This window comes from Pseudopodoces humilis, chromosome 8, assembly GCF_049639895.1.
Source record: "Pseudopodoces humilis isolate 2021_Gansu_Grassland_sample_001 chromosome 8, ASM4963989v1, whole genome shotgun sequence".
NCBI classification, from domain to species: domain Eukaryota; kingdom Metazoa; phylum Chordata; class Aves; order Passeriformes; family Paridae; genus Pseudopodoces; species Pseudopodoces humilis.
In genome coordinates this window covers 10,581,781-10,604,082 of record NC_142207.1, presented here as the reverse complement: position 1 = coordinate 10,604,082, position 22,302 = coordinate 10,581,781, and the positions used below count along the sequence as shown (strand labels likewise).

General features: G+C 43.0%; 1 protein-coding gene across 2 annotated transcripts in view; it reads left to right on the top strand.

Moving 5' to 3' along the window:
- Positions 1 to 375: 375 nt before the first annotated feature.
- PDIA5 (protein disulfide isomerase family A member 5) overlaps positions 376 to 22,302 on the top strand; it is a 98,969-nt gene continuing 77,042 nt past the window's right edge. The window contains exons 1-3 of one of the 2 annotated variants that reach the window (XM_088058508.1): positions 376 to 432; positions 12,818 to 12,944; positions 15,917 to 16,004. In XM_088058508.1, coding sequence (XP_087914634.1) covers positions 391 to 432; positions 12,818 to 12,944; positions 15,917 to 16,004 — 257 coding nt within the window. In that variant the 5' untranslated portion in view covers positions 376 to 390. Of the gene's footprint in view, positions 433 to 1,227; positions 1,352 to 12,817; positions 12,945 to 15,916; positions 16,005 to 22,302 lie in introns of those variants that run through there. The other variant, XM_005519649.3, reaches the window with a different exon arrangement.

The following is a 22,302-nucleotide window of genomic DNA, read 5'->3' as shown; positions in this document are numbered from 1 at the left end:
GAGCTGAGGATTGCTAACCTTGTTTTAAGGCAGGCTAACAGAGGCCTTTTGCAGATGGGAAACGAGGCATAGCACTGTGAAATGATTTGCTAAAGGTTACCCAGCTGTGACTGAGAAAGTGTGCTCTGATTCTTCTGCAAAAGATGCCACAAAAGTGTAAATGTTAATAGTAATAACATTCTCTATGTGTGTTTCTGCTTTGCAAAATTATATCTCCACCAGGGGACTTGTTAATGTCAACGTCATTCAGTTTTCATGATCACCACTTGAAGTGATCAGTCAGCTGTGTGGATCTACAAATTGCTCCCTTGCAGCCAGTCTCTTAGTCTAATGCTCGGGTGACAGTCAGCTGTAAGGATCAGACTCAAAGATGCCTTTGATTTTCCTTTGATGTTTCTAAGCCAACGAAGAATTTCACACAGCCACTGGGCGGTAGGTGAAGATCCCTTCTGTTTGTGGGAAGCCAATTATAACGTGGCTGACCCGCCTTGACCTTAAGATTACTGGCAGGACATCTGGGATGTCCTTGCGAGGCAGAGCTAGCTCACAAACTCGGGGCATAGACCAATTTGTTCGTCTGGATGTAGCAACCAGTGTTATACAGTGATTATAATGGAGGCTGCACAAATTGATCCTGGTCAGACTCAGTGTATTTATTTATTTGCTTGCACTCTGGCATCATCGCCGACGTGTGAGGATAAAGAGGGTTCACCTTTAGAATTTAATGAGTGGGAACAACCTACAAGGACAACAGGTCCTAATTTCTAACCCTCTCTACCAGTTAACTGTCTCTCCCTTGTCATTATTTTTGTTCCCTTTTTCACCTCTTATTCCAGATCTAAGATCAGCTAAAGCTTTTAAAACCCCTTAGAAACAAGTACCACGAAAGAGGCTGTGTACCAGAAGCCTCTTTGGAGAAAGGCACACACCGGGAGAGAGGTGGAGGCACAAAGAACCCCGGACGGGAGGCCAGAGGGACGTGAGAGAAGAGCGGGAACTTTTTACCCTCTGCTGAAGCAAACGAGACGGGGATTGCTGTGTGATCCCCACAGCATTTCGGCGGGGGTCGGGCTTTTATTTCCCTGCGCGGGACGGCTGCGGGAGCTGCACCGTCCCTGGGGTGCTGAGCATCCCCGGCGCGGGCCGGACTACAGCCCCCGTCATGCCGCGGCGCGGGCGGGCGGTGGCGGCGAGCGCGCCTGCGCCGCCAGACGTGGCAGCAGCCGCAGCGGCGGCGGGTCGGGAGCGGGTCCGGCGCGGCGGCGGGATGGCAGTGCCGGGGCAGGGCGCGGGGGCTGCGCGGCGCCGCGGGCGGCTCCCGCCGCTCCCGCTGCTGCTGCTCGGCCTGGCGGTGAGTGGCGGCGGGGGGCGGAGGGGGCGGCGTGAGGTGTCCCCCGTCCGCGGGCCGGGGGGGGGGGGCGGCGCGGCCGACGGAGTTGGGCGAAAGTTGGGAGCGGGACGGGCCCCTGGGGCCGGGCGTGGCGGCTCCCCCGCCGCCCGCCGCCGCCGCCGCCGCGGGCGGGCTCGGCTCGGCACAGCCCGGCATGGCCGGGCTCCGGTAGCGCTGCTCCCGGGTGTCTTCCCAGCGCTCAGCCCGTGTGCTGCTCTCCTTCCCCTTTCCCTTTCTCTCTCTCTCCTAAAGCACCGCCCGGAGAAAGTGCACCCCCGGCGTGCGGCGGCGGCTCCCCGAGCGGCAGCGGGCTGAGGCCCCCGGCTGCCCCGGCGGCTGCGACCGGCGGCGCTTCGCTCCCAAGTTTGGTGTGAAAAGCGGTGCGGTGGCAGAGGGTTTCCAGAGGGTTTCCCCCGGTGGCGGCTGTGCCACAGCGGAGCAGACGCGCTCGGCTTTGTGCACCTGTGTGCGGCACCCCCACCCCGGGCACTCCCGCCCCTGCGCCCCTCGCATGTGGCGCTGTCCATCCTGGTGCGCTCCGGAGTATCGGGGTGTGCTTCTTTGACATTACACTGAGGAGAGCACTGCTTACCTCAGGGAGGCCCCTAGACTTACAGAAATATTTTAAAGTCTGATTTTTATTTTTTTTTTTTTTTTTATCCACAGAATTTGGCATAAATGGCTCAAAAAATTGACAAAGGCATGCTTTAAAATAGTACTTTATTCACTTTATTGTCATGAATTACAGTTCATCCTTCTGCCTGGACAAATGAAGCTAATAATTAATGAAAAATTACGTTAATTTTTTTATGCATGGGTGATCTGAAATGTATTTGGAATTGCATGACCATGGAGTGCTCATCTAATTCATACAAATCAAGTGTGGAATTGCTAATAGCCCTATGCTTATTCTGTATTAATATTAGAATTGCCTTTGTGGGACAGAAAGATTCGGCCCTGTCTCATGTAGCCTTTTCCCCCTGGCAGGGCCATAGCTCTTGGCTCATTCAGGAGGGAAAAGAAATGCTGTGCATTCTGAACAATTTTTTGCTTTGTTTTAAGCTTGGTTTGGAGTCACAGACTTCTGCTATCTGTACTTTATTGATTTCAAGTGAAACTGAAGTCAGGCTGAACTCTCCCTAAATGCTGGAGAGGTGTTAATGTAGATTTTTTTCCTTTGTGGCTCATCTTTAATATACACAGTAGTTTTCTCAGTGATACTTGTGTCAGTGCATTCCTCAGGTTGAGGATATACTATGGTTCAAGTGGAGTAACAAGTGGACTGAATTTTCCCTGCCTTCAAAATAGCTAAACACATGGAGTAATTTCTGGTATTTCCTACTATGTCCGCTGTGACTGTCAGACCTTATCTGACTGTAACATTCATTTTATGTTAATGTAAATACTTTCCTGTGATTTTTCTTTGTAGATTAAAATATATTTCCCCCATCTTTCTTCATATGAATCTGTAGTTCCTAATTGTTCTGGTTTCCCTCTTTGACCTTTTGTGTTTCAGAGCTGGCATCTTTGAGATGAGCAGAGAGGGCCTGCTGTTGTCAGTGAAATTATACAAAGCCATTTTAATTTATCCACATTATTCTTTCTTACCTTTCTTAATTTGCCACAGCAGTTTATTTGCTCTGTGATGCTTCATGCTGAGCAGATGTCTTCATTGAGCTGTTGATTCAGCTAATTCTTTCCCCTTTTCTGTGTACAAGTAGTTTAAATTATTTCTTCCAATTTGCATTATCTTGCACTCGAAGGTGTGATTTTTCATCTTGAAATATGTAACTCGCTGTACTCCAGGACTGAAAAACTAGCCTACAGCTGTGACATAGCAAAACCTGCTTTTAATTTTTTTTGAGTCGATGTGAGGCTGTTAAATCAGGTGAGTCTCGGTGTGTAAAGTTAAACTAAAGGTAATACCAGCTGCTTGGCGGGTTAATGAGAAACGTTTTTTCCAGCCAGTCCATTTTCATGTACCTGAATGTGTTTTGGTTTTTTGGGTTTTATTCTGTTTGTTAGTTTTTCTGGAAGTGCTGACTGCTTGCAGTGCACCTGGAACAGCAGCTAGAGTTGTGCATGCATAGCACTTCTGAAAAATAGGGCTCATTTTTTGACCCAAAATTGAAGATGGCTTTTGAGAATTGAAATCCTTATCTCTGTAAGACTTCCTACATATGTAAAAGGGAACCTACAAAACTGGATTAAGAAAACGTTTCTGTATTTTCTGATGTAAGCTGTTAATTTGTTACCTTCAGCATCACTGTGGGTGTGTGACACACATGAGGAAGATGGTGGAGTGATCTCTGCCTGCTGTGAAGTTTTATTTCTTGAATGAGTTGGAGAGCCATGAGGAAGTTGTGTGTTCCCTTTTTGGTTTATCAAGTGGTTGACTGTATTTCATGCTCAAAGGACAGAATTTACTGTTCAAAGCACGGGGAAGGAGTTTCACACCAATGTGGATTAGCATTTCCTCTGATGCATCAGGTGCTGTGCTTTCCCTAGCAGAAGGCAGCCACTGCTTCCAACAGGATTACGCATCTGGGTCCATTTGCTTTGCAAACACCAGTGAATATTATCTCATACCGGTATGGCAAAGATCAGTTTGTTTTCCGAGTGTTGGCTTAATGACAGAGAAACTGAGTCAAGAGTCCAGCTGACTGAGCACCGTTGGGAAGCAGGCTCTGTGACCTGGTGCCACTCAAACCCAGTGCCTTTAAGGACAGGCTTCAAAGGAACATTTCAGGCTTCCAGCTCCTCAAGTACTTTCTTAATCCTTGCCAGTAGGGTCACGGGAATGCACTGGTGAGCACTGACGCTGACTTGTGAATCCAGGCCTGCAGGGAGGGTCTGGTGATGCATGATTCCCTCTGTGTTGCAGGTAGCCCTGCAGCATGGCAGCAGTGGCTTGCCTCTGGTGAGTTTGCAGCAGGGTGTGAGCTACACCACTGCAGTGTTCAGGTGCTGTTTCCTATTGTGTCATTTGGGCTTGAATTCAGGAATGCCTCTTCCCATCCAGTTACTGTTTGTATTACAGAAGCATCTTTGGGACAGTGTTTCCTGGCAGTCATAGGGAGGGTATTACAGAGGCAAATTCCTTACCTGCTGTCTTCCCACTTTATTCATACTTTGTCCATACCCTCTTCAATATATGGATTTGTAAAAGTCTCATGTGGGTGGTGTGTCCTCAGATGCACCTCTCAAATCAAACCTTGGCTTCATTACTCTGCTCCATGCCTTATGGACGGATGTTTTCAATCCATTGGTTTTGGTGCCACAGCACCTGTTTACCTCAGGGGCCTTGGGATGTTGTTGCAAGCTTGGTGTAGTCATCAGAAGTGGTGTTTCTGCCCAGAGGTGAGTTCATGGTGTCCTGAGTGGATGGACAGGACATGGTTCCATGGTGATGGAAGAGGTGCTTGCTCTGTTGTTGACCACTTCTTTTGCATTTTGGTGATGGAATACCTTGAATTCCTGTTTCAGTAAAAGTGAGGTATTTCTTCAGAGCTGAGGCTGGAGATCCATGAATGGAAAAACTCTGATTCTGGTCGCAAATTGCATTGCGCTAACTAGCATTGCCTCAAATTTCTTAATGCAGGCAGGGTCACTTTGGAAGTAAATTGTTTTTTACCTTGTTCCTGCCATCTTTTCAAGCTTGTGAATGGCAAAAAATTGTGATAGCAAAACAAGTCTTTAGTTTTGGCACTGTGCTAGATGTGAGTGGCTGGTAGCATTGGTGAAGGGTGCTGTGAGTGGCATGCTTGCAGAACACAGATAACAAAGGTAATTTAATTTGTGACTGTCTTGATGTCCTGTCTGTTATCTTTGGGTTTAGAGTCATATAACCTGTTTGCTGGGTGACTGCAAATAGACTCTTTCTCTCCCCCTCCTCACTTTTCCTGGATATGGCACACCATGACTGTGTGGTTGTGCTGCTCTAGGATCAGTTGTATGCTCGTTTGTTCTGGTGCTGCCTTCCTTTCACCTCTTGCAGATCACTTCCTTTCTCTGTGAATCTTGCTCCAGCTATTAAAATTAAACTTTGTCCCCTATCACCTGGCAGAAAAATGTGAGGATTAATTAGCTAACATTTGTGCAATGCTTTGAAGATAACAAGTGTCATATAAAGTGCTAGAGATTTTCAGGTGTCATTTTTTGCCCTCTCTTCCTTAAAAATCCCATTAATAGTGTTTTTGTCTTCTTTTTATAGTACCTCCTACGTGCTTCTTGAGTAGGTGGTATTTCTTTAAACTTCTTGAAAACCTAATTTTTAGTGGGGGATTATGTGGCATATGCTTTGCTCATGCCCTTAACTTCTGTAGGCAAATGTGCTCGTTCAGAAGTGATATCTGAAATATTTCATCAGCAGCTTGTTTAATATATGTATGGTGCCAGTGTCTGGCTTGAAGAGAGAGAACTTCACATTCACAAGGGGAAAGTTCTTTGTCAGGGTTAGTAATTGACCCTATTAAAGTCAGTTGTTAATTAGTAAATAGTTGCAAGGGTTGGGTTTTCCATCACAGAGCATTCAAAACACAGTGATAAACCATACAATTGATTTGGTACTCAGAGCCCTTAAGAACATTCTTTAGTATAGACTATTATGCCTGTAGTTTAAACCCCACCATTTAAGAACAATATGAACAGTAGAGTCTAGTCAAATCTTGACGTCTCCATGGTATTTTTTGCTACCTTCTATATTTGGAAAGTGAACATAGCAAGCACCACGTTAAGTGGAATGTCTTATTTGTGGCATTCTTCAGCCTAAGTTAAAGAGTACTAAGACACGCTGTGTCAGGATTTTAATTTGCCTTCCTTTGAAAACAAAAGAAAATGTAACACTTGCCTCTTTGCAGATATGACCCCCTCCCCCCCCCCCCCCAACAAATGTCAGGAGTGCTTCAGTTTTATAATTTCTGGAACGGCTTGTTGTGAGACTTAACTGATCTGGATTATGCATGCAGTATTATGCTCTTCCACAGAGGAAGTGTCCAATGGGCATATCTGCAAATGTAAATCTGTTGGGCAAACCCACAATTTTCAAATGCTGTGGGTCTTGCAGTGCAGAAGTTGCTGATTTTCCCATGTGTCTGCTGGAGCACTCCTCACCTGGCCATCCCATGCTGCTGTAGGTGTGGGAGTCTGCTCCCCACTTAGACCATAGGTGGCTTTTTGGATTGGTCACAGACGTCACTGAGTAGCCTTTGTGCTGGGAGTCCTCTGCAGGCTGTGTTTTGTGAACCCCTGCAGGGGCAATTGGCAGAAGATGGTTTTGTGATTCCAGTGGGATTTCTGTGACTACTGCAGGGGCCACTTCAGCTGTGACCCCTGAAGTCTGAGACCCAAGAGCTACTACCCTTTCTCTTCCCCACTCCACAAAGTAATTTTTTACCAGGCTTCCTTGATGTACCTTTGGATAACAGAGCTAACCTGTCTCCTCCCATCTGATTTGATTAAAATGTTTTTACCGCTATTTTAGATATTAATCATGAACGGAAAAACGGGACTGTCCTACTTATCACTATCCATCTTGGAAGGCATTTGTTACAAATGGCTCAGTGATCAAAGCAGCACAACCCTGAATGTAAATAGCAGCAGAGGGAGGGCTCCTGAGTGAAAAGCAAGCAATTATTGCACAAGGTCAAGAGTGGTTTGTATGATGAACAGGAAAGATAAAACATCTGCAGTCAAACTGTAAACAAGGGGGCTTTGGATTTGAACATCTTGTATTTTTGAGTGGGAAGGAATTGGGGGGAAGGAAGCAATGGGTCAGTTTCTCCCTTGTGCTTGCCTGGGGATGACTTACACTTGGTATTGTCAGTGGGTACACATTGCCTGCACCACGGGACATGGCTGTGTCACCAGCTGATCTGATGCAGATTTACACACCTCTGTCTCCACGTTGCAGAGGTGTCCCTTCAAGTCAGCTTTCTGAGGTTAAATGCACAGTCCATCACAGGGCTCATTTTGGGAGATCCATGGGAAAGGAAAGGTGAGATTGTCTTGTTCAGATTTCTTGCCTGTTCCCCCCCTCCCCATTTTAATGTGGCAGATGAGACCTTTGTTCAGAATGTGAGCTACTCCCCTCCTAAAGAAGTTAATAGTGAAATTAAATTCAGTCATCTCCATTACTGCTTGGAATTTTGAGGCAGGTTTCCTCTTCAGCTAGACTCCTATAAAATTCCTTGTCAGACACAATCTGTTTCATATGCACAGGGTTGCTGATTGATCATATTTACAGTGGGTTGAGTGCTGTTGTCCCAAAATGAGAATGACACCAGTGGGTGGCAAAGCTAAAGCAGAAATCTGAGTCAATGTCTTCCTGAAAAAGTGGAGTTTAGAAATTGTGGTCGAGTGTAAGGCTGTGTCCCTGCCAAGCAGCAGTTGTGCTAGAGTCTGTTGTCACATCCCCAGCTATTCTTGATGAATAGTGTGCAAATTGGCTGCCTGATTATACATGTGTTAGTGTGTGCATAAAAATTGCATGTTGACATATGGATTCAGGCACCTAAGCACTGTTTCATCTGCATATCCATTTATACTTTCTATGTATTATTTGTGTCCAGGGAAGTGTATATTTCAGGCTCTTGTGCTGGAAATAGGAGAAATAGGGAATAGATTTTCTGTCCAGTGTACAATCTACTCTTCTGATGGAAATCAAAATTAAATAAGGAGTATCTATTTTCTTGTTTTTAAAACTGTGTGTTTTCATTGCCCTTGATGTAAAATAGATACATAAGTAATTCTCCAGATATGCTGCTTATCCTTAGCAAAAGACCATGCTGTCATGAAGCTTTTGTGGGGAGCAACTCATAAATTGAACTGTGTTCTGTGGGACCAGTAGTTAAGCGTTTATCACATTTAATTTGAATAATAAATGTAAAATATGAAAATACATTCTTGTGGCCGTTTGAAAGATACTTTTTTTTTTTTCATTTTAAAATGAGATTCAGAGAAGAGTAAAAAATTGAGAAATAAACTCTGCTTTCTCAGATCCTTGATGATTTTGAGAAAACATGGCCTGAGGGATGACCACATTTTTCAATAGCTCAGTCCTAGAAGTATAATTAGCAAATAGTTATTTGCCTGTAACTCTTTGCCTCTGGGTTTCTGGAAGCTCAGATCTTCCTCGGGTACCAATTCTAAGGGAGTGGGGTAGTGGAGTGTTTACTGCTCTTCAGCACATGCATATACTTGGCAGCTCTGCATGGAATTCCTAGAGAGTGGGGAAATAAGAAAATTAAACCTTTTTGACTGATCAGACTTCTGCCACTAAGCTTGGAAGATCATATATTTAAATACATACTTTGAAGAACAGAGACAGCTAGAACACATGGGGGGTTTTGTACCTTGTACTTGAATAGCCATGTCTCAGCAGTTTTGATTTGGGTTCACTTATGTTTTCCTTGAGTGTCTTTCATGCATCTCAGACACTACAGTCACATGACTGATGTGTGACCTACGCCATAAAAATTCTGTGAAAACAAATTCAGATTGTGATCTTGAGCTGGGGAGAGTCTGCAGACTAGAATTGCTATGAGATTTGCATTTCATAGTCTGCCATGTGTAGTCTGTCTTTTTTTGAAAGTCTCCATCAAAGTTTCGTGCATCTGAGAACACCAGGTGACAGTCATGTCACCAAGGCAGCCATGGATGAGGACCTGTTATGATAGACAACTGTGCAAACACAGCATGAAATAAAATAGACCTTCCCCCAGTTTTGTTGTAGTTTCTCACTGCCATAACTGGCAGGGGTGGCAGAGATGTTGCACGTGTTGGTCCTATAATGCCTTTTACTTTAGCAGGTATGGAGGTGGGCAGCTTCTTGAGAAAAACACTTGGAGCATTTTTCAACTTTTCAGTGGTGGTCCTGAATAGGTTTTAAAGCTTTAGGATGCTCAAGTGACAAGAAAGTTTAGCTTGTTTCTTATTTATAGATTTCCATATGTGTGAATGTAGCACTTCCTGACGCATATGAAAAGAGGCTTCCTGCCCAGGAGGGACTGTCACCTTTCTTGACCTCTTCTTTTTTTAATATGTGCTCATCTCCTCTTGTGCCCTGGATTTAAACAAGAAGCAGTGTGCTTGATTGGGCAGTGCCTGGCTGATGAGCTCTCCTGCAAAATGTCTGGAGTAAATCTACCTGAGTCATGTCTTAGAAATGAATTTATATAGTACAGTACATGCAAATTAGCTTCATCTTTGCTGCTGCTTTACCTATGTGCAGGAACATGAGTTTGGTTTTCTGTGGAAGAGTGTAACTGCTCCCATAGAATTATTTTCACCCATCCTCTTAATTTTACATTGTTGCCAGAGCTAGTGGCTGTAGCCCTGCTGAGGCTGTGGTTGCTGGTACCGTCATCACTGCTGTGACTCTAGAGCAGGGCAAAGCAGCCCCGTGTGTGGGATTGGCGTCTGGTGGAATTGACTCCTTGATATCCCTTGCCTTCAACAGAGCTGGTAGGGAAAGCCGAAGTTCTTCTGTAGGTTTAACCATAAACCATCCTCTCGTTTATTCCTGGGTAGGGTCTTGATTAATTTCAGCAAGAGAAAGCTGGAGAGTGCAGAACTACTGAATTCTTATCAGTTTGCAAACATCATATAGCGCAAACAGGAATTGGGGCTGGTGAACTTCTCTGCTTAGCTGATAACCTCAGTGTTGCTGCAGCTGCCTTAGATGTGCAGGCAGGGCATTTCTGTCCAGCTCGATGCCTTTGGCTTGGACCTTTTGGGTTTTATAACCGGGAAAGGTTGCAACATTAATCTTAATTAAAGGGAGATGATGATTTATTCAGCTAGGCTGACTGGTGTGCTTGTATGCACAATACCTTTCCCAGTGGGTTTTGGTCTAAACCATAGGAACAGAGAGAGCTACTGTACTAAAACTTCAGGAAAATGAGCAACATATATTGATTTGATACCTGGAGAGGAACTGGGCAAAGGAGGAGTGGATATATGCAATGTGACATGCGTCTCCCTCTAAATGCCTGCTGTTCCACCAGCACAGTGAGTTTTCTGCTACTGGCAACACTGACAAGGCAGTAGTTAAAGCTGTCATTGTTTTCAGAATCCAATTTTTCAAGAGGTTTACAGCTCTGCCATTATAAAGAAAGGGAAAAAAAAAAAAGAGAATTCCTGAAATTGGCAAAACAGCCTTTCTAGCTGGAAAAGACATGGTATGCCTCTGCTTAAAACCATGAAATGGTATGGGTTGGAAGAGAGCTCAAAGATCATCTCATTCTAACACCCCTCTTCTGAGCTATTGGTAAACACTTTGAACAAACTTTACAGTATCATTTGGTGTCATGTTGAAAGTGGCTTCTGTGGGGTTTTTTAGTCCAATTGCTTCTTTTTGATAGAGAGTTCATAGACTAGAGTATCCTTAATTGAGTCCAGTTTTTTAAATCAAAATCTGTAGTTTCACTTTTTCCCTGTGCTCAGCCTTAGTTTCAATTAAGCTTATTTTTTGGCTTCTGTAACTCAAGGCAGAAATAAAACTGTAAGACACTTGAATAGTTACAAAAATTGAGGTGAAGGGAAGAGTTTTTAAAAAAATGCTTAGCATTAAAAAGATCTGCCCGTAATATTGGATTAATTTCTCCTGTGCAGCTCCTGATTGTGGTGGTTTTGGGAAGCACTGTTCATGTCTGTGTCACCTCACTTAGCCCAACTATATTTGCCAGCTTTCATTGGCAACACCATGCATCCATCTCAGAAAATACACAGATGATTCACATACATCAGCCTGGAGTGGGAAGGTTGACCTCTGGACATCTGGGTTTAGAAGACTATGAGTCTTTTGGTTGAATTAAAGCATCAAGGACATTTATGCTGAAGGTAGAGGTTGATTCACAAATGTGCTCACTTCCTTCTCACAGTCTGACCGCCTGGTCAGCAGGGCCCAGTGGTGGGATTCCTGCCTGCAGAGTGGGGTAACTTGTTCACTCTTAGATTTTATGTTATTAGGTATATTTTCTAGTAACTTCTAACTTCTCAGACATCCTGGTTGTTCTGAGGATGATCTCCATCTCAGCTCAGCTTCTCTCCATTATCTCATGTGTCCCAGGATTCCCTTCATGGCCTCTCTTTTCCACATGTAAAGACTTCTGGCATTTATACAGTCTGCATGGTTGGTGCAGATTTTGTTTCTGAGCCTCAGTGCCTGTGGTGCTTGGAAATAGCTGAATTTGAATGAAGTGCGTGCCTGGGGCTGTGTGTTCTGACTTCATTGGCTTAGTCTCTCCTTTAAATGCTGCAGGATGTAACACATGGGATGCAAGAGCAGCCTTTTTTTACTTCTTCACATCCACGGTGGATGTATTTTCCAGCCTGGTTGGAGTAAGGCACGATCAAAATCAGTTCTGTAATTAAGGAAATGTTGAACCTCTTGTGTGTGTTAGGCAAATGAGCTAAAGCTTTTAGCCAAGCAATTAAGTGTTAAGGTTTTACTGTAAGGTGAATAGAAACTAGATAATTTTTCCAGCTAAGCTTCCCTTAATCATTCCATTAGCACAAATTCAGTACAGTGCAGAAGGGAAGCAGCATAGCCTGATGGATAAGATTATCATTATATTATTATTGAAGATTACTGCAGTAAGAATAAGCAGTAAAGGCTCCAGCTGAGGTTATGGTCATAATTTGATAGAAGTTTTACTTTATGACAGACAAACTCTGCTCTGGAACTGTCACGATTTAAATAGACTAAAAGATGCAGTGGAAAATAACTTGTTTGTACAGATCCAGAACTGAGATGCAGAGAGATTAAATGCTGTGTCTTCCATGTGGCCAGTGGAAACTGAACAAGACACTGCTGTGTGTCTGTTTGACACGGTGTGGGCACTGGGAAACATGAGCCCAGCTCCACTTTGGAGGAGTGGGTGGGAGAGGGTTGTGCTTAGTGCTGTAATGCGGATACTGGATTACTTGCATTTTCTGTTCTCATTTCCTACATCTGCTCCCTGTCAGTGTGGGTTATTTTAACTTCATGGCTCTTGCTGTCTTCTGTAGGGTATCAAAGTACTGAATTGAGTTTGCAGCATATTCAGAGATGTAGGGACAAGAGTGCAAGCTCAAAGTGGCAATTTGCTGCTTCTCTTGGTAAAGTATATTAAATTTACATAAGAATTGTTATCTGATTATCTGATTTGGGATCAAACTTTTAAAGGGGGAGGCATCTTAACTAAAACCATATTTCTTGATGTTGTGTTCATCTTTACATTTAAAGGTACTTGATAGGAATGTCTTGGCCCGGTTTCAATAAATCACGTGCCTGGCATTTCTTCTTTTGGTTTTGCTGATGAAATCAGTGTGATAGCCTATTTAAGGCAGCATGTCTGAAGATTATAAAAAAAACATCACGGCAATTTGCAAAAGCAGATTGTCTTTGTATTTATGACTGATGTTTTTGGCTCTCTGTTTCCCTAGGCATTCTTGCCAGCATTCGCATACTCATTGAAGGTGTCTCCGCTCATAGAAAAAATAAGTGATCACAAGGATTTTAAGAAGCTTCTCAGGACACGGAATAATGTACTAGTGCTCTATTCGAAATCTGGTAAGTATTTTTTTTTTTTTTTCTTTTATGTCACAGCTCTTTGTACCCAACAAGGTGTGTACCAAGGGGCTTCTATGTGACGGCAAGGGCTTCTTTGGAACCAGCGTTCTTTGTTTTAATTCAGAGGCTCCTGATGTTTCAAGATTGAAGTCATCTTAATTCAGCCTTCTAATCACCCTTTGACATTGGCAAAAATGTACTTAATTCTGACTTTGCCTCCAGAATTGGCTCCCTGTAATAAGAGCTTTCTGGTGTTTTTATCACAGTAGTTTGCAAGTTTCGATTTCCTGGTGACACTGAAAGGCGTAATGAATAGTTACAGTACTGAAATCAATCCATCTTTGCTTCTGACAGTTTTGAGTGTCCCATGGTTGTCTTTCAGCTTTAATTAACAAAATATAAAAATAAAAGAAGAACTGTTGTGTAAGATGGAAAATGACTCATTTCACATTATGCCACCTGTCCCCTTGAATCTTTTTGTTGTTTCCTCTGTCATTCAGGCTCACCATTCTGGCTGTGTACTTACCTGTTTGCTCTTCCTTTGCTCTGTTTGGCTCCTGCTGTACCTTTTCTCCTTTCTTGCCTTGTTTTTTTTGGGGTTGTTTTGTGTAATGCCATGTGAAATCAAGAAACTGAACTCCATACACAAGCACAGAATGCTTTTATGAATGTGGAAGTCGTTGGACAGCAAGAAGTAAAATGTGTAATTAAGATAATTTTCCTTAGTGCTGTATTGTTTTTATTGTTACTTCATCCTTCTTCCTGTAGGCAGATGGGACAAGATGATGCCTTATTTGGGTGTTGGGTCCTCCTTTTCTGACCTGTTGCAAAGTTCTTGTGTCAATTAAACGCAATGATGGTACAGTTGCTCTGGGTTCATAGTGTATCAAATTGGAGAAGTATATGGTGACCAATATCCACCTCCCCCTGCCCCTCAGTATCAGGGAATTTTGCAGACACAGATGTGCAGATGCTGGATTAATTAACTTTATTTCCTATAGCTATGCTTATTCTGAAACAGTTAAAATTATATACATGGCTTATTTTTGTGTTAAGATACTTGTGTTTTGCTGTAGTGGGGAACTTTGAGCACTTGAACTTGGCCAAATGGTTTTGTAGTAACAGGTTCAAAGTGAAAATCATAAAAGAGTTTCTAATGCTTTTTGATTTTTGAAAGGAACACTTTAGATAAAAAGACATCTGTATTATTCAGCTTCTTAAAGGGAAAATTTTCTTTTTACGCTTAATATTATAAGTGGTGGTTACTTTCATTTTTAGCAGCACAACCAGAGCACTTCAGCTGTGACACTCATCTAATAAATGTTGCCCTATGGGCATTGTTCAAAAGCCATGTTATGGAGATTTCTTTTTTTCTGTTTTTGTTGTTTAATTGATTGGTTTTAGCAGTCTAAAGCATTGCATACAGAGCTCACTGTGGAATTAATGTTTCTTCCTGCAACAGTGATCCTTACACAATTAGAAATCTCTTGCTCAACAGTCACCCAGAAAGAGGGGAGGGGAAAAAGGAGATGGGAATTTGGATGTGCAATTTCAATCCGAGATATATATCCCCCAGCTGTGATGAGATGTTGGCATCTGGTCATACTGCTGGAACAAAGGTTTTACTTCCCAGCTGAGCAGAATTAGATGTCACTTTCTATTGCAATCAGAAAATTCATCGGTTTTGGGAGGTGTCATAATTTGTAGATGTTTAGTTCTGCCTACCAGCTGGATATCCTACCAGGAGTACTCAGCTACTGAGTATTCAGCTATTCAGGGGACAAGTGTCCCCTGAATGCTTATTTTTAAAAGTGTATTTCTCAAACTGTTCCCACTCTAAGTACATGCAAAGAATTCCCCCACCTAAGTCTTTGTGTTGGTGAGAAGTGGCAATTGCATGGTATTGGGGGTATGAGAGTTTCTTGAAAGCTGATAGTGTGGGTTGGTGTCTCTGATGGCATCAGGCCCAAGTAAAGTCTGCCAAATACAGAGGCTGTTTCTGGCTCGGAGACTGTTGAGGTAAAAATCGTGAAAGTTTAGAGATTATTTGAGGGGCTATCCCTACATGCTGGCTCTACTTGTCTGCTCTGACATCTACAGGCCCTCACTTCCTCAAATACTGGAGACAAGATACTGGTCTGCAGAAGCATTCTGTCTGTCCCAATATCTCATTCTTACATCCAATTACTTGAAGTAGTTGTGGAGATCTGGAAGAGGTTCTGGGTTTCTATTTTCTGTTTACTGAGGAAGGAAACAGTTCCTGTTAAGATTTTTTTTGGGGGGAATGGATACTTACTTTTACTGCTATATTTTTCTCTCTTCAGTTTATTTTTAATACCATTTATAAGACTCTTTTGGAATTGTAGTGTTTTGCAAAATCTATACATGTGGCATGGCATTATAAAAATCTCTGTTGGCTATTTATAATACAGCCAGTACTTGGATGGACCTTTTCTGGGTACTGCTCATGACTGTTGGTTTGGGTATCTCCCAGGGTTATTATGAGAATAAAATCTGTTATTTTCTGTGTATGGCTGGGGTAGAATTAGGGAGGCAGAGATGATGAATGACTTGCCCTTACAGCTGATGAAAGTCCTAAATGAAATTGCACTAATTAGCAGGCTGTGGTAAACTGGTTCATACCCAGCCACAGGGAAAAAAGCAGTGTTGGGATGGAAGCTGATGGAGAGGACACAGTATAGCTCCATAAATGCAGCTCAGGGAGCGTATCTGGAAATACCAATTTCAGTGTCTTGTTTAAGGGGATCGAGGGAAGGGGCCACCCAGCTTCAGCTGCAGCCAACTTTCCTTCTAGTTTACAGATTTTACTGATCCCTGCTACACTGGTTTCTTCAAATGAGACAACATGTTCTTCTGGTGTTTCGGAACATAGAAATGAAACATTGTTTTGTTTTGTGTGGAGTAGTAATGATGTTGTTCATTTAGTTTTATTATTTAATTTTGTCTTCCAGCCGCTGCTGCTGAAAGCTCACTCAGATTACTGTCCAGCGTGGCCCAGGAGGTGAAAGGACGAGGTACTATAAGCTGGATAGACTGTGGGTATGTGTTACGCTCTCTTCCTTCTTATTTTCCCTTTCCTCTTTTGGCTTTTATTACTACCTTAGCTTTTTTGATGGCTCTGAAACTTTTTGCCTGTAACTGGACCCACATAATTCTGTGCAGTTTCTTCTGTAGGGAACTTGTATCTTACCATCTTCTCTTCCTTTGAACGAGTGGAGGGGAATAATTTTTCTCCTTATGGCTGTTGTTACTTCTCTGACAGCATGTTTTTCAGCCTGAAGCTGAGACCCCAGCTAATATGGCCTTTCAGAGGGGACACACAGGGTGCAAGCTTTTTTTCCACAAGCCAGGGGAGGAGAATCTCACATGTTGTGCCTCAGCTGGAGGGCAATGTAATTCTGCTCTGACAGCAAATGTTGTATGAGCAGTAAGGCTGTTTGCTTGGTTTTGAAGCATCCACCCATTTGGGTTTCTCAATAAAATGTGCTTTCTTTTAAAGACCTTCCTCTGTGCTGACAAAGTTCCTGTCAATTTTTAATGTGAAGGCAGAGAAACTTGTTTTTGTAAGTGGTTGTGTGTGTGGGGAGGAATGAACAGGTGTGTACTTTCTGGTTTGCAGATGTGAAAATCTCCACTGCGGTTCAACTCAGTAGTTGTTTGCTTGTGGTTTTAGCTTGTGTTTTGTAGTACCTCTGCAGATTTGAGAGCTTTGCCTGCAGGTGGCAAGTTCCCCTTCCTGCAATGCAGAGGAGCAGCTTGCTGCATACCTGTGTGTTTGGGTGGATTGCCATGGTATGAACAGATTGTACACAGTGCACAAGCTCTGCACGTCATGTGGCTCCCTTAAAATTAGACTTTTTAAACTAACCTTCATCCATCAAACAGTGACCCAGAATAAGTCATTGCTAAATGCAAATTAACGTGGGTTTGTTTTTGTTAACCTGCCCTGCTCCCCACCTGCCACCAGGCAGGTATCTCTCCTGTGGAGTCCTCTGCCTTCTGTTTGCATTCTGCTGGCCTCGTCCAAGTGCACACAGACTTTCATCTCTGCCCAACTGGTAGGGACAGAGTTCCAAGTCATCTGCTGGCAGAAAGCAGGGCTGTTCCTCAGAGGTCAGTGAAGCCTGTACCACTTGCCACCTGCTGAAAAGCCAGTCAGTAAATTGTAGTGACTCTGACAAGGTGAAGGTTGTGAGGAGTTCAGGCATACCTCTGAAATCCATGAAAACCAGTCTCCATTTCTAACATAAGCACTGATAGGTAATTTTTTGTTGTCAGCAATGAGGGCTAGCAGATAGGATACTGAGCCAGCTTATTGGCTTCAGTTTCTAATCAGCTTCAGTTTCTGGTTATGGACTGGTTGCTACCTTTGTGTCTTGTTTTAGGCTACCTCTGTGTTGGGGGATATACTGCTTACTCTGTGTATGTGTATGTGGTATATATAAATGCTGGATGATGAGGCTGTTCAGCTGGTCCTTTAAAATGCTGCTGTAATACATCTAAACAATAACTCCCTTCAGGATTTTAGTTATGGGTTGGAGAAAGAAGGATTCTGTGTTTAGGACTTCAGTTTGAAGTCCAGGGAAGTTTTGGCACTTAGTTCGACACGTCAGTCTCTGCTCCTGAGTTTGTAAGTAATGGTGATGGTTAGGGAAATGTATTGTTTGGTTTTGTTGTAAAATAAACTTCAATTCATCAAACCCTACTATATTCTCATTTTCCAAATGTTGACATCTAGACCAAACTTTGTTGTGGAAGTTACTTGCAAGAAATGTATTTTCAAGTCTCTCCCATTCAGTGCTTTAATACTTCTCATAGGAAGCTTAGTACTTGCAGTGCCTTTCCTCTCACTGTGATGGGGATATATTGAAAGGTGAGTTAATCTCAGACAGTGACGCAGCATGGTGAAAGTCATCCTGTAAGAGATTGGGAATAGATTGGTAGGTTCCCAAAATTTTCTTTGACACCAGTAATGCTGCAATCAGATTACCACTTGCTGAGTGGCAGGCAGTGACCAGGATGCTGTAACATGGCAATAGGGGTAATTTTCTCTTTGTGGGTAAAGTAGAGCTGTCTTTCATGTCTTGTTTGGGAAGAACCTGGAAAAAATAGCTGGGCATCTTTCAGACATGGACTTCTATCCCTTTTATCACTCCTGCTAAGGGATACTATAACAGTGTTTGTGAACTTGCTTCATGGGGCAAAGTGAGCTGGAAGTCTGGCTTGTGGTAAAGGAGGTCTTGGTGGATGCAAAAAGAAAGCCTAAACAAATAGTTTGAGTCTAAACCAAGTTTTGTGGTTGATTTGCTTATTAAGCTTTTGAAGCATTCTGAAATCAATCTAGTAGTGTTGAGGTAACTTTTAAACTTTTTTTTTTTTTTCAATGTAAGGTTTTGTCCTTTGCTTATTGCTTTTTAAAAAATTGTATACAAGTGTCTGTAAACCATCACCCACCTTGCTGCAGTAACAGTACCAGAGGCTGCAGTAGTGCGGTCTGCCCCAGGTCACAGAGCACCAGTTGTAGGGCCTGGACAGCTGAGTCCTTCCAGAGTGGCTCAAGCTGCTCTCCTGCAGCAAGTATGCTGGGAGGCTTATTTGCAAGTCTTCATGCTGAAACAAACAGCAGACAGATGCTGGGATATTTACAGCACAGGCTCAATTTGTTTTACAAATACTGACAAGAAATGTCTTGTTTGGCAGCAATATTTAGTGGGGAATTTTGGCTTTGCTTTTCACATCCTGCTGTACTGGGCTTCTTTGCCTTCAGATCCAAGCGTTAGCAAGGCTGGCATACATGCAGAGTTGTGGTTTGTGCCTCTGCTTCCCTGTGGCGATGACGGCAGTCCTTTTCTTTCCTTTTTCTTTACTGGCGGTGCTTTTTTTGTTTCTTGTCATTCTCCTTCCCCTCATCTTCAGGAGAGAACATTGTGCTGCACAGACCGAGATCAGTGTGGATGGCTAAGTCTCAGCAGCATGTTCTGTATTTCATGCAGTGGAGTGCAGGTTTGTGGCTGAAGTGTGGCATTCAGGACTGAATGCTGGTTTGCATGGAAACCGTGCTCCTTGGCCTTGGCTTCTGTTGTGTCTGTGGTATAAGGCAGAGATCAGCTTTGAGCTTTCAGTTCCAGGTTGAGTGGTCTCGGGGAGAGAGGGAAGTTAGTTTTTCAGCATGATGTAGGGAAATACTAGCTTTCTTTCTGAGACAGTGTCAAGTAGAGGAGGTTGCCACTTAGTTTGTCACTTTGAGGCAGGGTAGCAGAGATCCCTAGAGTGCTGGGGCTTGGGAAGTGTAGGGCTGGGAATGCCATGTACCTGGCTTTCTTGCACAGCTGGGCTCACTTGTGCCAAGTGCTGTGCTGGAGTGTTGTGACCCCCTGCATGTGGCACTGCAGATAAGGTCCTGTTCAGGAGAGCTCAGTCAGTTCCTGCAGGCAGATCGACGCCTTCTCCTAGAGATGAAGGGGCAGCTTGAGAATTGCTCACTGCATTGAAGTGGTCACTGTTTGCTGCTGTGTGCTGAGATAGCATATGTGGCTCCGTACATAGTTAAACATGAAGCTGTTTCAATTGTGAATAAAAGACCTAGCAGTGCTGTGACAAAAATATGTTTTATTTTAGCCTTTACATGTTTTAATTAAGAAGTCCTTGCTGAGGCATTTGACATTGAATGAATGGTGGTAATGGTGGTGTGAGACAGGAGAATACTGATATGAACTAATTATGCCTGGTGAGAGGCATGGTATTGAGGGTGGAGCACAACACTGCAGGTTGCTAAATCTTCAGTGTTCCAGAGAGCTGCATCAGGCATCTTGGGAGCAACTGTTCTGGGACTGGTGTCTGGGGAGATGTCACGTTAATAGGAGCTGGGAGTCACAGCTTCTGTTCCCGACACTGCTAATGAGTCACTTCTTGTTACTTTGTGCAGTTACAAAAGGTATATCTGTTTTCCAAGCAACTGGGTAAATACTGCCTGATTCATTAGTCAGTGTTTATAAAAAGTGTGGAGAACTTTGAAAGGGAAAAATGCTGCAGCAGCATGAATGGGTACTCTTTAGGGCATTCAGGTGAAATTGGAATGGGCATGTAAGAAAGCAGGAGGTTGGGCTATTTATTGAATTATTTTTTTAGATATAGGCTGATAGAAATTTGGAAAATTGAAGGGCATCATGGGGAGCTGAAAGCTTAGGATATCTGCAAAAAAAGCACAAAAGGATGTGACATTTTCTGTCTCAGAGACTGGCGGCTGCTAACTCTGACAGCAAGTTGGGGTTTGTGCTGTAGAGCCTCTGCGTCCCCCTGATCTCCCAAAACCTCCATTTTTTTAAGGCTGGTACAAGTGGAGGTAAGCACTGATATGGCCAAGTAAAAGAGGAGTTTTGTTAAAAATGGGAACTCCTGTAAAATCCTTGTGGTGGCAAGTAAAAGGTAGAAGGTGATGTGGCTGGGAACACAGTAAGATGGAATTACCTTTTGAGTGAAAGACAAAATTGTTGCCGTTTGTATTTAAAGCACTCAAAGCTCTAGTCTCAATTTGTGATGTCCCAAGGTGTGGTTTTGAAGAATAGTCATTACAAAGTTATTCTCTAGTCTTCTTAAGTGGATTTTGTGATAGACCACAGTGTGGCCAAGGACTGACTTTACTTGGAAGAGTGTAACTAGTTTGGGTGAAGTGGAAAGAAAGTAAAATGGCTTTGTTGACCAGAAGAAAATGTGTTTGGCAGGTAATAAAGCACCTTGTGATCAGGTGCAGCTTTGAAGAGGTTGAAAGTAGCTCTCTCCATCATGAGTATGATTTAGGGAACACTCCTGGGTTTTCCAGTTGCTGAATTGTCTCGAGTTTTTATTGTCTATAACTCCTGCCCAATTGTAGATTGATATTTTTTAAAAAAACACCCGTTTCTTTGGCTGTGGGTAATTATTCTCTGCTGTAACTTGCATGGTTCTCTTTACTGTAGGTCCCAAACATAAACAAAGCTGTGTGATTTCCATCTGCTGTCATAGCGCGTGTGCTTGGCTTTAGCACATCAGACTGCTAGGAAGAGGAAATGCCATCTGGTTAAAGTGTCTGACTAATTTTTGTTTGGTTTTAATCCCATTTTTTCTGCTTTTAAGTGTCTTTCTTTTAGTCCTTTTTGTGTGTCATGTGCATCATTCTTGCAGTCCCCATCCCCAATAATTACTTATTATAGCAGTCCCATGACACTTAGCATAAAGGTGAGACCATAATTTGGCTGGCAAAGCAGTACATTCAAACCTACACAGCTAAACATGCTGGTTCACAAGAGAGCCAAATCTAAGGAGTATTTGTCTTTTCTGGGGTTTTCCTTAATATCCCTGTTTTTCTGTCTTTTAGATGAGGTCTTCCCAAATTTCTAATTTCTTAATGCTTAGATACAGAAAGACTTTACCTATCCACACCGTCAGAAATGAATGTGCTTAATGCCTTGACATAGCAGGGAGAAATTTCAGAAATAAGACTGGCAGTACAGATGGTGTTAGAGTAATTTTGCTCTCTAGTTTTTACTTTCATCTGATAAAGCCACTCAGAAGTAGGATTTATTTAAGAGAATAAGTCTACTCATCTTTCTTACCTGTAGCTGAATTTTAAAGCTGATGAAAAGCTTTGAAATTGCAAATAAAACTGACCAGATCTAATAGAGAGAGAAAAAAGAAAGGAGGAGTGCTGCTTTTGCCCTGGTGCAGCCCTTTCCATCCAAGCAGATTTGTGGTGTCTGGGATTTCTGCATTTTTCTACAATACCCTTGAAGATGAAGGGCAGCTCAGGGGAGGATGGCTCATAGTTCCAGCCTGTGGGAGGTTGCAGGGGCTCTGTCTGCAGCTGGTCCAGGGGAGGTAAGGCAGGTGTCCCTCAGGAACGCTTTGCAAGTGAGTTATACTGCCAGTGTGGTCCTTGTGTAAGTGCCATTTATAAGGGCAAACTGCATTTACAACATAGATTTTCGATGCCTTCCTTGTGTCTCTGTCGTAACCTGTCTGTGTGGTTAATGCTCATTCACATTAAAGCCTTTTTATTTTACTGTAAGAGTGACCATGCAGGAAGTGCTATGCCAATCTGAAAAAAATCCTTTTTTAAGTAAGCTCTCAGTTCCTAACTTAAACCCATTTAGTTTGGTGTATTGCATTAATTCAGAAACACAGAGCAATTAACTAAATCCACAGTAATGATTGGGTGTATGAGCCTGAGCTCATGTCTGTTTCATCCTAAACTTGAGTGTTCTGTGGGTTTTGCCTGGAGTTGCTCATTAGCCAATCTTCAACGTTGCTGCTTTTCAGCAGGAGTAAGCGAGTTCAGATTTAATGTAAATGAAGCCAACTT